The 18,284-nt window shown below is 36.7% G+C and overlaps 1 protein-coding gene across 1 annotated transcript in view; it reads right to left on the bottom strand.

Annotated features, from left to right (window-relative positions):
* The window catches only part of RPGRIP1 (RPGR interacting protein 1), a 57,420-nt gene extending 43,830 nt beyond the window's left edge, over positions 1-13,590 (bottom strand). The window contains exons 1-5 of the mRNA XM_072962774.1: positions 13,526-13,590; positions 5,519-5,651; positions 2,772-3,046; positions 1,546-1,645; positions 901-1,032 (exon numbers count right to left, since the gene is read on the bottom strand). Of these exons, the coding sequence (XP_072818875.1) occupies positions 901-1,032; positions 1,546-1,645; positions 2,772-3,046; positions 5,519-5,651; positions 13,526-13,562 (677 nt within the window). The 5' untranslated portion in view covers positions 13,563-13,590. The remainder of the gene's footprint in view (positions 1-900; positions 1,033-1,545; positions 1,646-2,771; positions 3,047-5,518; positions 5,652-13,525) is intronic.
* Between the last annotated feature and the right edge of the window lie 4,694 nt (positions 13,591-18,284).

The raw sequence follows: 18,284 nt of genomic DNA, 5'->3' as shown, positions 1-18,284 counted from the left end.
AATAAACAAACAAACAAACCTAGTTACCTCCCCCCACCAGAAAAAATAAAGTGATGGTCTCAGTCTTTTTAAAATTGAAAAAGAAATTTTTTTAAAGAAATGAGCTATCAAGCTATGAAAAGACATGGAGGAAATTTAAATGCATATTGCTAAGTCAAAAAAGCCAATCTGAAAAGGGTATATGCTGTATGATCCCAATTATATGACATTCTGGAAAAGGCAAGACTATGAAGACAGTAAGATCAGTGGTGCCAGGGGTTACAGAGTAGGGAGGGATGAATAGGCAAAGCACAGAGGATTTTTAGGGCAGTGAAACTGTTCTGTGTGATACTCTAATGATGGATACTTGTCATTATACATTTGTCCAAACCCATAGAATGGACAACACCAAGAGTGAACCCTAAGGTAAACTATGGACTTTGTGTGATTATGATGTGTCAGTGTAGGTTCATCCATTATAATAAATGTACCACCCTGGCAGGGTATGTTGGCAGTGGCGGAGGCTGTATAGGGGGAGGGGGCAGGACTAGTATATGGGAAATCTCTGTATTTTAACGCTCAATTTTGTTGTGAACCTAAACTAGTCTAAAAAATAAAGTCTATTTTTTAAAAAGTTCTCCAAGGACTGATACACAGTGGGGGTGGAGATCCCCTATCTGGTGATAAGGATGACAGTTGTGTTTTTTTTAATCCTATGAAGTGAAGCAGCAAATCTTCTATTCTACATAAGCATCCCCTTTAGGTTAATCTATTTCTTAACCCACTTGGTACTTCAGGTCTACTTCTCAGATTGAATTCAATCCCAAGCATTCTCTTTTTCTCTGAGACGGAGGACAGGTTCAAGCAAGAATCTCTTTTCCAGTTTGTTACGACTCGAGGTATGGAATGCCACGCTCTTACCGAAGCTCTGTGGCCTTCTGAGCACACTCCAAAGAGCTCCTCTGTTCACAGTTTTCATCTTTGGACCACATTTTCTCAGGAGACTTGAGTGGTTCTTCCACTTCCATAGTACTGCTGGTCATAATGTGGGCACTGTTAGGCATGTGACTTTATGACTGTTAGACCAATGACTTTAGCCATAATTATGACTTTGCTAAAAGAAATTATACTGTTAGAATTAGGAACAAAAAGAAGAAATAGAAACTGCCGTTATAGGAGTTTAGAACTGGGCACTCACATATATAAAAAGAAGGTAGAGGAGTGAGTAATCTTGGCATACGTGGAGGATAATCTTACAAAATATAGCTTTCAATTATCAAACAGAAATATAAGTGAATTACGATCTAAGGGGGGAAATAAAAAGGGAAAGAGAGGGAATATCTTCAGTTAAGGAAAGGGCCTTTATTTTCCTTTCCTTGGAAGACAGAGAGATGCTTATTTTCCATTTTTAAGCAATGAAGTTAGAATTTGACCTAGGGTTGACTTTCATCTTCTCTGAGTATGCTGGAAAGACTCACAAATGCCAATATTCACTTGTTCCCTAAATGATGTTTTTCCAATTAAAGCTGAAAGAGTAATAGCACAGGATAAAGGAAAAGAACTCACAGTTCGCTGGGTTCACTGGCTATTTCACCTCTGGCTTTTTCACTTGTCACATGTTCCTTGAATGTGGGAGGGGCTGTGTAGCTCAGCCGGTCCCTTGACTCTGAAAGTTTAGACAGAAGATGCAGACTCTGGCAACAGATTTCTCCAGAGCATCAAGCACTAGAAATGGAACACCAAGTGCTGGAAGTAGGCGGAAATCCTTATATGACCAATGATCAGAGGAGAGGTTCTCAGTCTTTACTCCTGCATAGATATGCAACTGCAGGTCTAATAATTCAGCAGCAGTACAGACTCTTAAGTGAGTATAAATGGGAAGAAGAAAGAGCAGGGACTTTGTGTCTATGCATCTTTATCTCTAGTGCCTGGTATATAACTGGTATTCAATAACGCTGACGTTAAACTGAATTGAAATTTAGACTTACTTAGTTTTCCTACTTTTAGTTGTTTTCACAAGGGTTTGGTTGGCTCAAGTAGGGAGCTTGAAAACACAGGACCATACTGAACAAAACTTAACTTTGAATCCCCAGGATAAAGACATCCCATGCCCACAGACGTAAAGCAGGGATGAGTAGGCCAGGTGAAGGAAATATACACACAGATTTGTATTGAATCAATGTTGAGTTCCACAGCAGCCAGAGACTCCTAGTCAGGGACTTAGCCACTTGGAATACAGGAAGAGAAGAAACTGCAACTCCTCACTTAATAGCCTGGACTTCAGGAATGGACTTTGGGAATCTGAATCCATGGAACTGTATGCAAAGTTTTGTCTACAGGTACCCATATTTTTCTTGGGAGGAAGCCTAGCTTTGATCATGGTTTCAAAGGAGTCCACTTCCCCAAAAAAGCAAAGAATCCCAGTTTTAGAGGCATGGCCGCTTAGCCCAGAGTCCCAGAGTCCCAGGAAAGGGACCTGTCTTAAGACCACTGCCTCTTACACCTGAGCAGGTCATCAAAGTTATCTCTGCTTTCTAGACCCTTCAGAACTTGATCAGTGAAGTTCAATTTCCACTGTCTGATTCTCATCTCAGCAGTACTTCACAGTGAACTGAGAATTTCGAACCTGACATCCTACTCAGAAAAAAAGATTTTAGGGAGGTAGAAAGGAATGAGAACAAAAGAACAAAGTGGGGTAGTGGACGGAATGAAGCAGTGAGGAGGAAATGTGGCTGGCAAACCAACCCTTCCCAGTGTTTTTGCCCTGTCGGGGACTTGGTCCTGAGCCTCACCCCTCTTGGGTTTCTCGGCCCCCGGCGCCCCTGCGGTGTGGAGCTGTCTGTGTCCCACGTGGACGCGAGGCTGGGTGCGGCGGGGAGCAGGGGGGCCCAAGCGCTGCAGCTGCAGTTGCAGCCCGTGCACGGGAGGGCACTGATGCTTGGCGGGGCGCTGCCGCCACCCCGCGTTCCGCCGCCGCCTAGCGGGCTCCCGGAGCTGCTCCGCCGTTGCTACCTCGGGCCTCAGGTCCCGGCCTGCCGCGGTGAGCCGGAGCAAGGCTGTCCTCATCCTACGGGCAAACATAGAGCTGGTGGCACGTGCCTTCTCCTATGACAGTTATTATTTACACAGTTTATTTGGTGGCAAATAACCCGAACTGATCTCTAATGTAAATTTATGTACTGTTCATTGTGCAGTGATCACACACTCATCTTGGTAAAAAATAGGGCACGCCTCAATATATTTGTGTCTTTATTTTTACATTATATACAGTTACTTCTATACTGATAAATTATGGTCATTATAAAACATAAAAATGCTAATTTTTAAAAGAAAGATAATTAAATATAAGTAGAAATTTTAATATTTACTTCTCCCATTCCAACTGTTCTTACACTCCTGTGTATGAGCCCACTTTCAGGATTATTTCTCTCCAGCCCCCCTGGATACACGCAGCCTTACCTACAGTGGATAGTCAATCATTATTTATCATCTTGACCTAAAGTCATACTTTTAACCATTACCATCAAATTCTGCAGTCCCACTGCCTGCCAGTTCTGACATTTACTGCCTATGCGGCCTGGGCCATGTCATTAGCCTTTTGTGCTCAGTTTTCTCATCTTTAAATAAAGATAAAAATACTACCTGCCTCATTGGATTGTTAAAAGTATTAAGTAAGTTAATATATATAAAGGGCTTAGAGCAATGATGGTGCAATGCAAGCAATGTAGGAGTTAGCTAGTATTATTACAGATAATTATACCCAGATAAAGAAATCAAAGCATAAAACAGCTAGGGTAACTTGCCCAAAATCAGAGGGGATAGAATCCAATTTAGCCACCTAATATCTAATAATCTCAAATACTTTTTGGTTATCAACCAAGAAGCCAGAGTTTTTGGCCCATGCAACTATCTGTCTTCACTGGATTCTCACGTTCTCCACAATATAAAAGAATCTCCAACTCTAAAGAGTGTTGGCATGTGTGCTGGAAGCCTGCAATCCTGCAAAGTCTAAATGAAACTCTGAACCATTCCTGGGAATTACCAATGAGAAAGCACAAAGCTGCTTTTGACCTCAGGGAATTGGTCTGACATAGCTAGTCCTCAGTGTTGCTGGAAGGTGGCCTGGTGCTCACAGCTAGGCCATGTTATCCTTCTGTAGGACGTAATCTCATGGAACAGCAGCATCACACAATGTCACACTGAGACCATGATCGAGTGATACAAAACAAGGCTGCTGCGTACTTTTGTCTCAGCACTGAAAAAATGTCTCCGTGCCACCCACAAAATACCAAACATACACCTCTCCTGGCTAATATGAGTGACTGTTTCTTCTTTCCCAATTACAAATTTAGCCTCACTCTAGTCTCTCCTTCCTGTAGATAAGATTTGAGATATCCAAGCATAGAATTGCCCCTGCTTTCTGATAGCACCAAATCTGGAGCAAACTCCTGTTACCTTGGACCTTCCCCCAAGTCACCCAACTAAAGCACAAATCCTATAAATACGCTCTTTCTAATACATTCTCACTGAGATGCCGATGGTGTGCATTTTTTTCTAGCTGCAAAAGTAATAACCCAACTTGCCCAATTAGGTGTGTTTCTGGTGGTCTTTGGCTGGAAGGCATTGACACTTATATCTTCAAAACGTATCCTAGAGATTAACCCCAGACTTTTCGGAACTCTTATGCTCTCTGTTTATCTACACACACCCCATCTCAGATTCCTTTCCAGGTTTGCACCCAAAAGATACACTTTTGAAAGCCAATACCCTAAAGTCACTGTATATGGTATATTTTGGAGTTAAGAGCTTTCGGCTCTGCCACTCCCTAGCTATGCCCTTGGACAAGTTACTTAACCTCTTTGTGCTTCCTTTTCCTCTTAATAATGCTTCTTTCACAGTATTAAGTGAATTAATATTATTTATAATATTAAGTTATAAAGCACATATAACATGCCTGCATATAGTAAATGATCAATATGATTTTTGGTTTGGTTTTGCAAATAAAAACCCCTTCTCTTATTTGCCCCTGCAGCCTTTATTCCCCTGAGATTTTGGCTATTCCCCTGTCCCCATTCTCTCTTTTGTGACCAGGGCAAAAACCTTCCCAGTCTCTTGCTCTCTGGATTGGAATAACTGATCATGTTTTGTGGACTGTGGCCACAGTCGATTGATGTGTTTGGCAAGAAAACAGAATAAAGCAATACCGCTTCAAAAATTATTTTTGGAGTTAACCATCCTTGACATTTGAACTGTTTTCTGGTATAGACATTTCAGGAAAATGTATTCTTTTTGGTTTCTTGTGGTGTAGGCCTGGTGTAGATACAGATTTTCAAGACTTAAGGAGAACTCTAGGTACCTTTTTTTTTCCTTTTCAGCTTGTATTCATTATAAACTATATCTGTCAGCATACCTCTGCAAACATCTTTATGTTCATGTAGTTCTTTCAGTCCTAGAAGTAGAGTTTCCGGCTTACAGGGTTCCAGGGTTTTTTGGGTGTTTGGGATTAGCAGATACAAACTATTACATACAGAATAGGTACCTTTTGATCTCATCCTGTTGCTTCCAAAAAAGCTCCTTCACCAAAATGTGCTCATCACGAAGACGAAATAAACTGTCTTCCAGTTCTTCCCGGCTCATCCGGCTCAAGGGCAGTTGAGTTTTTACATTCTTACCTAAAGTCCCAGGAGAGGGTAAATAGAGATTATTTTTACATTTAATTTTTTTTAACCTTTCACATCTCTTATCACATCTTGCCCAGAGAGCTTGAATCTATTTTAAGTCATGTGTTTAAGAGGAAATTCAGGAAGTATATGAAATGTGTACTAATGGACCTCTTTATCATTCCATGTCACTCCTGGATATGGAAAATCATTCCATGTCATTCCAGCATATGACTCAACCTCCTGTCTGTAAAGTATATTCCCTTTATAAAAATAGCAAATAGGACTTTTAGTCTACTTATTTTTTATTTTTAATCCACTCTTTTATTTTTCCTCCTCATTACGTAACTTGGACCTAGACAAGGATTGTGCCCACAACTGTCTTCAAATCCTCAGTAAGAGAAAGGATAGAAAACTTTCTTGATTATTGAGTCATCACCTTTGTTTTTGTAGTGTGGAGAAATTGTCCCCAAAATTGCCTCCTTGGAATAGAGCCTCTGCTTCATCTAAGCAGAGGAAACTACAGTACATTGTTAAGTGTGTGAGTGTTCACTAGCCTAAACCATCTCCGATCCCATGAAAACCATCCAGAGCTCAAAATACAACTCCTCCTCTGGAATAAAGAGAGCTCAGAACCACTGTCACCTCTCTAATCTACCCTTTGGAAATGATAAAATGTAAGTTTAAAAAAAAACAACTTTATTGAAGTATAATTGCCATGTATTACATTGAACATATATAAAGTGTAAATTTTTATTAATTTTGACAAATATATATATATATATATACTTGTGAAACCATCTGCACAATTAGAATAATGAACATATCCATTATTGCCAGGTTTCCTTGTGCCCTGTTGTAATCCATTCCTCTCCACCCCATCCTAACCCCAACCCCCCCACCTTTCTTCCCAGGCAAACACTGATATATATGTTTTATGTCACTTTAGTTTCCATTTTCTAGAATTTTATATAAATCGAATCACTTATTATATACCCAGAGTTGGGGGTTTTTTTGGTGTGTGTGTCTGACTTTTTTTCACTCAGCATAATTATTCTGAGATTTATCCATGGTGTTTTATATATCAGTAGTTCCTTTTGATTGCTGGTAGAATTCTGAATAAACTATAATTTATTTATCCATTTACTGTTGATGGACATTTGGATTATTTCCACTTTTGGCTATTACAAATAGAGCTACTATGAATATCTGTGTATAGGTCTTTGTGTGGCATGTTTTCATTTCTCTGGATATATACGTAGGAGTGATACAGTTGGATCATGAGGTAAGTATATGTTTAACTTTTAAAAAATCATAAATTGTTTTCCAAAGTGATTATACCATTTTATATTCCCACTAGCAGTGAATGAGAGTTCTAGTTCCTATACATCCTCATCAACACTTAGTCTTTTTAATTTTAGCCAACCTAGTGGGTAAATAGTCATTTTAAGTATATTAATTTACATTATTAATTTACATTTTCTTAATGGCTAATGATACTGAACATTTTGTGTGTGCTTATGTGCCATCTGTATATCTACTTAAATTTAAGTGTGTGTTTAAGTCTTTTGCTCATTTTTTATTGTTGGATTTTTAAAAATCTTTTTTTTTTGTTGAGTTGTTTGTAAATTTTAAACATAAGTCATTTGTTGGATATACGTTTTGCAGGGGTTTTTTCTCCTGGTCTGTGTCTTGCATTGGTCCTTCCAGGCAAGAAGCCTCCCTACTCTCTAATTTCGAAGGATCTCTTTATGTCAGGATTAAGAATGAGAGAGGATGAAAATAGAGCAGGTAACAGCAGGTATAATCATTACAGCTTAAAATCATGTATATGAAGGAGAAATCTTGAGGTGAGGCGAATTCATGGAAGTCAAGGATTTGGCTAGTCTCTGATTCTATTCCTTCCTCCAGGGAATCATTAACTCGTTAGGCCCAGATTAAGTCAACTATGTCTCGATATCTTCCTTCTTATGAGGCTAAGATTTTCCACACAATGATTTTCTGTGAATGGTCTTCTCTGATTAAATGATAGTGAAAGATTGTCTCTTCAGTTAATGACAGTCTTCCCCAATAGAGAATATTATCTAAAGGAGTTTGGATTTCTATCTACACAATCTATTTGGTCTCAAGAAAACCAGCAGGAGCCCAGCAATTCCTAATTAAGGCAAGTCATCCCCTTCCTCCTTTCTTCCAATCACCACTCTCTCCCCTGCCCCAATCAGTCCCTGCGGACAAATGATTTAACCTTTTGAAACCAAGTAAAACTCTCAGGCCTTGACCAAGTGTTTGGCTTCCCTTCTGGAGACCTCTTTTTCCTCACCTATCTCACATGAATCAACTAGCTATGGCTCAGCTAGACAGGTTAGTTGTAATTGCCACTAGAGTTTATTCATTGCCATATGTTATAACATCTTCTAATTATTTTGTTCCTAAAAGAATGGTAATAAATAATGTCTCTTTCCTTTTTTTGTTTATTTTCTTGTGATTTTTTTAATTATAAGTTTTTATTCTGAAATAATTTCAAAATTGATAAATCTTTAGCTAGACTTAACAAGAAAAAAAAGGAGAGGAACCAAATCAATGAAATCAGAAATGAAAAGAAGTTACAACCGATACCACAGAAATACAAAGGGTCACAAGAAACTATCACAAACAACTATATGCCAATAAAATGGACAACCTAAAAGGAATGGACAAATTCTTAGAAAGATACAAACTCCTAAGACTGAACCAGGAAGAAATTGAAAATATGAACAGATCAATTGCCAGCACTGAAATCGAATCAGTAATTTAAAAACTCCCAACAAACAAAAGTCCAGGAACAGGAGGCTTATCAGGTAAATTCTACCAAACATTTAGAGAAGAGCTAAAACCTACCTTTCTGAAATATCCCAAAAAATTACAGAGGAAGGAACACTTCTGAACTCATTCCACAAGGCCAGCATCACCCAGATACCAAAATTAGACAAAAATATCACAAAAAAGGAAATTACAGGCCAATATCACTGATGAACATAAATACAAAAATCCTTAACAAAATATTAGCAAACCAAATCTAACAACACATTAAAAAGGATCATATACATGACCAAGTGGGACTTATCCCAGGGATGCAAGGATTTTTCAATATCCACAAATCAATCAATGTGATAGATCACATTAACAAACTGAAGAATAAAACCATACAATCATCTCAATAGATACAGAAAAGCTTTTGACAAAATTCAACATCCATTTATGATTTAAAAAACACTCTCCAGAAAGTGGGCATAGAGGGAACATACCTCAATATAATAAAGGCCATATATGACAAGCTGACAGTTAATATCACACTCAATGGTGAAAAGCTGAAAGCATTTCCTCTAAGATCAGGAATAAGACAAGGATGCTCACTCTTGCCACTTCCATTCAAAATAGTGTTGAAAGTCCTAGCCACAGCAATGAGACAAGGAAAAAGAAAGAAAGAAAGAAAGAATGGTATCCAAGTTGAAAGTGAAGTAAAACTGTCACTATTTGCAGATGACATAACACTATACCTATGACATAATACTAATCCTAAAGATGCCACCAGAAAACTACTCAAGCTCATCAATGACTTCAGTAAAGTTGCAGGGTAGAAAATTAATATACAGAAATCTGTTACACTTCTATACACTAATAATGAACTATCAGAAAAATAAATGAAGGAAATAATCCCATTTTCCACGGCATCAAAAGGAATAAATACCTAGGAATAAACCGACCTAAGGCGGTAAAAGACTTGTACTTGGAAAACTGTAAGACACTGATGAAAGACATATATCAGGAGATACATGCACCTCAATGTTCAAAGCAGCATTATTTACAATTGCCAAGATATGGAAGCAACCTAAGTGTCCATCAGCAGATGAATGGATAAAGAAGATGTGGTATACACACTCACACACACACAGTGGAATACTACTGAGCCATTAAAAAGGATGAAATTTTGCTATTTGTAACAATATGAATGGAATTGGAGGGTACTGTGCTAAATAAGTTAGACAAGGAAAGACAAATACTGTATGATATCACTTATATGTAGAATCTAAAAAATTAAACAAATAGTGAATATAACCAAAAAGAAACAGGCTCATAGACATAGTGAACAAACTAATAGTTAACAGTGGGGAGAAGGAAAGAGGGGACGGGTGAGATAGGGTTAGGGGATTGAGAGGTACAATTATGTATAAAATAAATAAACTAGAAGGATATATTGTATAGTATGTGGAATATAGCCAATATTTTATAATAATTATAAATGGAGTATAACCTTTAAAAATTGTGCATTATTATATTGTACACTTGTAACTTATATAATATCATACATATATTTCAATAAAAAAAGAAACAAAATATATTATGGTCCATCTAGCATCAATAATTGAACAAGCTCTAGATACTAGGTGGCTCTGATTACATCCCAGCTCAACAAGGTCTCACCATAGGTCCTCCTTTTTTAAAAATTAAACTTAACATGCTTTATGTTACATATATCATACAAAAAAAAATCAAAACTTACAGGATACAGCTAAAGCAGGGATAACAGGGAAATTTATAGCTATGCATTAAAAAAGGAAAAAGATCTCAAATCAATTATCTTTCACTTTAAAGAATTAGGAAGAGGAGGAAAGTAAATCCAGAACAAGCAGAGAAAGAAGATAATAAAGATTAGAACAGAAATAAACAAAATAGAGAATAGAAAAACAATAGGGATAATAAAACCAACCTTTCTTTGAAAATTTTCTTTGAAAGATCACAAAATTAGCAAAACTTTAGCTAGATTGACCAAGAAAAAAAAGAGGAGACTCAAATTACTAAAACCAAGAATCAACAAGGGGACATTACTACCAACCTTTAAGAAATAAAAAGAATTATGATAGAATCCTACAAATAATTGTATGTCACCAAATTAGATAACCTTGGTGATAACTAGGTCTATTCACAGATGATGCAATTTTTTAATCTAGAAAGCCCTAAAGAATCCACTAAAAAAATTTTACTAGAATTAATGAGTTCAGTAAGGTTTCAGGGTATAAGATCAATAAATAAGAATCAATGGTATTCCCACATACTAGCAATGAATGATCTGAAAATAAAATTAAGAAAACAATTCCATTTATAATAGCATCAAAAAATAAAACACATAGGAATAAACTTAATGAAGAAGTATAAAACTTGTACACTGAAAATTATAAAACATCATTGAAAGGAATAAAAGTATATTTAAATAAATAGACATCCCATGTTTATGGATTTGAAGACTTAATGTTGATAAGATGGCAATACTTCCAAAATTTATGTACAGATTCAATGCAATCTCTATCAAAATTCCAGTTAGCTCCTTTTTTTTTTTTTGCAGATATGGACAATCTGATCCTAAAGTTCATATAGAAACACAAGGGATCCAGAACAGCTAAAATAATGTTGAAAAATAACAAAGTTGGAGGACTTATATATCTTAATTTAAAAACTTACTACAAAGCTACAATAATCAAGACAGCATGGTATTGGTATAGGATATGCACATAAACCAATGAAACAGAATTGAGAGTCCAGGAAGAAATCCTTACATGTATGGTTAATTGATTTTTAACAAGCATACCAAGAAAATTCAATGGGGGAAGAACAGCTTTTTCAACAAATAGCATTGGGACAACTGGATAGACACATGCAAAGGAATGAAGTTGGATCATTATCTTGCAATGTATTAAAAATTAACTTAAAGTTGACCATAGACCTAAATGCTAAAACTACAAAATTCTTAGAAGAAAATATAATACCTTTGTGACCTTGGATTATGCAGTATCAGATATGACACTGTGGAGTTAGACATGGAACCAAAAGCACAAGTGACAAAAGAAAAAATAGGTAAACTGGACTTCATCCAAATTAAAAACTTGTGCTTTAAAGGCCACTATCAAGAAAGTGAAAAGCCAACCCATAGAATGGGAAAAATATTTGCAAATCTTACATCTGATAGGAGACATGTATCCAAAAATCACAAGTAACTCTTACAACCAACAATATAAAGGCAAACAACCCAATTAAAAAATAGGCAAAGTATCTGAGACATTTTTCCAAAGAAGATAAATAAATGGCTGAAATATATGAAAGATGTCCAATGTGATTTTTAATTAGGGATATGCAAATCAATATCACAAAAAGAAAGAATAAATTAAAAAAACAAAACATGAAATCAATGACAGTAACAACTATTGGTGAGGATATGAAGAAATTGGAACTTTCATACATTCCTAGTAGGAATATAAAAGTGTACAACTGCTTTCAAAAATAGTTTGGGAGTTCCCCAAAATAACAAAAAATTATCATATTTCCAAGCAATTCCACTTCTAGGTATATACCTAAGAGAAATGAAAACATACGTCTACACAAAAACATATACACAGATGTTCATAGCAGCATTACTCATTATAGCCAAAGAGTGAAAATAACTCAAATAACCATCAACTGTTAAGTGTATAAATAAAATGTGGTATTATAATTCAGCAATAAAAAATGAAGTGTTAATAAATGGTACAACATGGATTAACTTTGAAAACATTATGCTAAGTGGAAAAAGCCAGACACAAAACAATCATGTATTATGTGATTCCATTTATAGAAAATGCCCAGAATAGGCAAATCCATAGAAACTTAAAGCAGACTAATGATTATCAGGGGCAGGGAGAAGGGACATGGAGAATGTTTGTATAGGGTTCATTTTAGGGGTACTTAAATGTTCTAAAATTACATAGTGGGGATGAAAGCACAACTCTGATCATAGTAAAAATTAATGAATTGTACACTTCAAAAGAGTGAATTTTACAGTATACCCCAATATAACTATTATGTATGATCTATATGTATTATATGCAACATATATTATATGTGTTTTATCATATAAATGTTATTATATGTCATATTTATCTCACACATATAAATGAGGTAATAAAACACATATGAACAGTTTAAATAATAATAATTAAGTATGCACACACATACACATAAGCTTAAGAAACAGAACATTACCAGGACTCTGTAATTCCTCACTTCTTCCCCTGAAGTGACCACTATCTTGACTACTGTGTTAATAACTGACTTATATTTCTTTATAACTTTATAAAGAAAATTTAAATTATTTAATGTATTTATTACAAAGAAAACAAATTTATTATTTCATTACATGAATATATATCAATGTATATGCATCTGATCAGTGGACATTAATGTTGTTTCCATTATGGAATGGAGTGCTGCTGGAAACATTCTGGTATATGTCTCCTGGTACATGTATACAAAAACCTCTGCAAACTTTATACCCAGACGTAAAGTTGCGTGTTCAACTTTACTAGATAATGCTAAGCTTTTTTCCGAAGTAAATGTACCATTTATACACCCATGGACAGTATATAAAGTGCCTTATCTTTGAAATAAAATTTACAGAAGTGAAATCAAGTGAAAAGAATTAACAGTAGCCATGAATACAATTGAAGGGTAGAAGCGTACGAACAAAGTTACAAAAATATCTTAAGGGGAGTGTAGAAGAAGCACTAGTAGGGCTGTGCCCTTTCCTTTTAAATTGCCTACCTCTGCTTAGTGAGAGGGCTTATCACATGGATAAATGGATGCGACACACTCATTTGTTCTTGGTTTTGGTGTGATGTTTGTCATGGTAGCAGTTAACTTTACTTCCTAAACCCGCACAGTAAAACTTTTATAAGACTATACAGATAAAATGTTGAGAAGCTTGAAGAAAAGAGTTGAGAGCAAAGCAGTCACTGTGCAGGCTAGCAAGATGCCCCACAATAACAGGCTGAGAGCTGTTTTCATTCTAAGAGGCATCAATCCTCAGGCACCAAATTTACCTTTGGACGTTGGTATCATAGGAGATATCGAGTCCATGTCTCTAACACGTCCTTGATGTACTTTCCACCAGCAGATGAGATGTCATATCAGCTCCCAAGCTGTGAGATATCCCACAGGACACAAAAATAAAGAAAAAGTTCAGCCAATTACATACAACTTCAGGATGCCTTCTGCAGTCTGTACTTGAGTTTTAGCAGGAATCTCTCAACACTTACGTAATGGTATACGACGCATCTTAGTCTTTTTAGTAGTGGTGTGGATCACTCCATACAAAGGGCAAGACCAAGCATTCAGTAATAATAACATTATTTATTCAAAATGAAATCAATTTTTCTGATTTTAGAATTGTTGATTTTGGATCAATTTTTAACTGTCTATTCAGCCTGGAAGCCAATGACCATACCCTCTGACTAAGGAATGAGCTTCTGACTCCTCTCCCTACTCCACTTATAGGGATTGACCCCCCAATAACCAGTTTATACTCCATGATCCAGTTCCTACAGTCATCGTTCATTAGACCAGGGGTAGACAACTGATCTAAGCTGGGCCAGATTCTCTTTCCCAGGCATTTGGAAATGGGGCTAAGAGTTAAATTAGCCTCTTTGGATGGCTAGAACTATTATGTAAACTTGAGAGTTCTGCGATGGCCATATTCTGCTTTGTAGCCTAAATAACTGGGGAAATCCTATCTGCTGAGTCACCTCAAACCTTGGTCAACATTCTTTTCTTGGATTATAGTATCCAATCTCCTGGCTGTAAATACTATGTGCATGTAAGTATATAAATATTGCTTCCAAAATTTTTATTTCCAGTTCTGACCTTCATTTTTGTACAACTTCTTGTCTTCTAAACATTTCCACTTGCATGACTGCTAAATATCTCAGACTCCCTTGCTTCACACAAGAATTTTAACTTCTCTCTCAAATCTCATCTTCCAGGCCTTCTCTGTCTCCATAAATGGCATTACCATCCTACTAGTTCCTAAAGTTTCTTTTTTTCATTTTGCAGTTGTTTTTCCCACCTTTTAAAAATGTTAATTTTTTCAACTTAAGTATAGTCAGTTTACAATTTTGTGTCAATTTCTGGTGTACAGATAATGTTTCAGTTCCTAAAGTCTTCATTTCCTCCTTTCTGCTATCCATTAGCAAATCCTTCAGGTATCTCCTGAAAAACATATCACCCTGTTTTCAAGGTCACTATTATAAATCAAGCCACCAGTGTCTCTTACCTCAACAACTACTACTAAAACAGCTATAATGTTTGCCTAACGCTCTCCCTGTTTCCCTCTCTCCATCCCCCTCCCATCGATTCTCCCTAAATCATCCACAGTGCTCTTTATAAAAACAACCCAGGTCATAGCATTTTCTGTTTAAAATTCTCCAACAGCTTTCCTCTACATTTAAAATAAAATCTAAACTCCTTACCGTGGTCAGTGTGGCTCTGCAGGATCTGACCTTCTTGTTTTCTCAGATCATACTTTGTATTTCTTCTCTTGCAGCAAATACCACTCTTTGACACCAGCCTCCTCTCTGCTCCTGAAACCATCAGGTTCTTCTTGCCTCAGGGCCTCTGTACATGGCTGGAATGTTCTTTCCCTTGCTCTGCACATGGCTAGTTCCTTCTTATCCTTGAGTCTCTCAGCATCTTTTCATCTGCCAAGAGGAATTTCTCTGACTTCATAACTATAATGAGCATTTCCTCAGTTATGCTCTATCATGTCACCCTGCTTATTTCACTGGTAAATAACATTCTACCATACTCAGAAACTACCTTCAGTTATTTGTACTTTTTAATTGTCTTTTCTCACTAAAATATAATGACTTCAAAAGCAGAAAATTGGTTTATCTCATTTACCTCTAGAGTTCCCAGCACTTGAACAACTCCTAGAATGTAGTAGGCACCTAATAAATATATATTGAATAAATTATTCATTGATGAATGAATACACAAATCAAGAGACAGAATAATAGTGAATGGCTAAGATGAGTTAAAAGTCCTGAAAGCTTTCTGTCCCTGATTTTGGTCTTTTCCAAGGCCTGTCTCCATCCCTGCTCTTAGGTTCTATAGGAGAGTACTATGTCCTATCCAACAAATTCCCCCTTTTGCTGAAGTTAGCTTGACTTGTCAACCGAAGAAGCTTGTTCACAAGCTTATTTTGAACAGAGAAATATAAAGAAGGTAAAAAGCATGGTAGAGAAATTCTGTCACTGGGAGACAACATTAACATTTTGTTGATCTACTTTCCAGACAATTTAACTTGAATTGAGTCATTCGTATTCTATTCTGTAATGTTTCATTTTTTTTAAACCACCGTAAGTGGAGAGCATCTTTCCAATGATGTAATTTTAAAAGGATCTATGCAGACTTCTACATTAAGGAAGCTGATAATCACCCAAAAGTTGAAATGCTTTCACGTTAGAAATAGTCCTAGGATTAGAACAGAATGGAAGCAACCAAGGAAATCATGCTGTTTTAAAGTAAATCTTCACACTGATGTAGCTTTTGTAGGTTTGCTAGGTTACCCCATTTTCTTAGCCTCCTACTGTAGGGAAGTAAGGGAAAGGGAAGGGAGGGGTGAGTACATCATAGGCCTCATCCTCTAGACCCGTAACCATTTGCAAAAAAATGGAGCTGTAGTGGAGGAGGAGATGCTGTGGTTCTTTAATATCTGGACCCAGAAAAGACCGTTCTGGTTTATGACCATTCCAAAATACACCACCATGGAGGGGGTGGGTATAGCTCAGCGGTAAAGTGCATGCTTAGCCTCCACAAGGTCCTGAGCTCAATCGCCAGTACCTCCATTAAAACTAACTAAATAAATAAAGTTAGATTTACCTTAAAAAAAAAAAAAAGAAATGAACAAAATACACCACCGAAGCTGTATAGCACTGTGGAGCAACTGGAAAGCACCACTAAAAGTGGTCAAAGAAGCGCTAAGAATGAAATGAAGGGTACCAGAATGCCAGAAAAGAAAACTCAGGAAGGAAAGACTGTCAGAGAAAATGTGATGAAGGGACATCCAAATGCAATGAAGTGGCCAGACTGAATCTCTCAGGAAAAAAGGAGTGGAGAGTAGATGTAAGTAAGAAGAATATATCAATTGCTTTGCCCTCAAGGAAATGAAAGACTAAAGAATTCCATTGCAGTGGTACTCAGAATTGCACTGGACTAGGGCTGTAAAGAACAACCCTCTAGTAGTGATAGATGAATAAAGCCAGCGTGATGACATCAGGAATTAAAATTACAAAGCCAGCTCTCCTTTCTCCAATTTGACACTCACCTCGATTAAACTTGGAGCGAATGAACTGTAAATAGTGTCTGTGGTCAAGAGCCCAGAATAAGAAAGACACGGATTCACATTCTTCTTTTGTTTTGTGACCACGGGCAAGTTACTTAAGCACTCTGCTTAGTTTCCTTACCTGTAAAATAGGGATGAAATAGTTACCTCATATGATTATGATGAGGATCAATTGAAATAATACCTATAAAAAGCTTTCATAATGCTTGGCACTTAGCACAGGCTCCATATGAGCTATATCATAGCTGTTTTTGTTGTTTTTGCTGAACTACTCTCTGGCCAATTGATAATTCTATTGTATTTACCAGTATAGCTTAATGATTTACATTATGATATAGATCATATATATTATATATATAACTTTCTTGTGTATTGATTATTATGAGTCAGTTCCCTATAGTATTTATACATCATGTGTGTTCACTAGTCTGTAAGTCCTTTGGAGGATATCTTTATATATATAACACCCGAGTGCCTGATAATCTGCAGATACACAATCATTTCCAATCAATTTCTTATTATCACATTGGATTGTGGCAGAAATTATTTTCCTTTTTAGAATTGCTTGTAATAATTTTACAAGGTTTTGAACTAATTGTCCTCCACCCCCCCAAGAACACTGTGAAGTGACAGCAATGATGATGTCACTGATTTGAGTAGGAGAGAGAAAGAAGAAATAATTTAAAATCAAGTGAAACATCTGCTCAAAGGAATGTTAGTAGCATTTCCGTAGAGCATAGGAAATGATGCTGCAAAAAATATTCTGATCCTCTAAAAATTCATGGATTAAGTGGGCCTATGTGACAAAACATAAAAGTAGGGTTTTAACAATGCGAATTTAATATAGATTGGGAATTCAGGTCTTCCCATTACATAAGAAATTAACAGGCCCAATAAACAGTCAAGTTCCTGAAGAGGGGCTGCAGCTATGCTCCTTTGAGTTGAAGGTCTGGGGGAAGGAAGGGACAAAATTGTGAATAGACTCTAAAGAAAATAGTTTTGCAGCGAGTGAGGGAATTCTGAAGGAGCTGATCTTACGTAAGAGGACAGAATCAAAAGAGATGAAAGCATTGAGAAAGTAACTTGGAGACGCTATGAAGAAAAGTGTAGGCTCTGTAATTGAAGCGTCGGTTGCATGAATGCTCAGAAAAGATGACAGGAACTTCTGGAATTTGGACTGAACTTTGACCAGTATTACTGTGTGCCCATTTTGTACAGTTGCTACAAGGAGAAGAAAAATAAAGCCCTTGCTCTTAAGAAGTGAATAACTAATGAGAAGAGGAGAAATGAGAAAAGCACACTCTGAATGGTAAGGTAAGATATAAAAAGCCTGTCAAAAGCGGGAGAGGACAGCTCAGTGGTAGAGTGCATGCTTAGCACACACAGCATGCACGAGGTCCTGGGTTCAATCCCCAGGACCTCCATTAAAGTAACTAACTAAACAAATAAATAAATAAAAC

The sequence above is a fragment of the Vicugna pacos genome, chromosome 6 (genome assembly GCF_048564905.1).
Source record: "Vicugna pacos chromosome 6, VicPac4, whole genome shotgun sequence".
Classification (NCBI taxonomy): domain Eukaryota; kingdom Metazoa; phylum Chordata; class Mammalia; order Artiodactyla; family Camelidae; genus Vicugna; species Vicugna pacos.
Note: the sequence above shows the minus strand (reverse complement) of the source record. Positions and strands in the feature narration are given on the sequence as shown.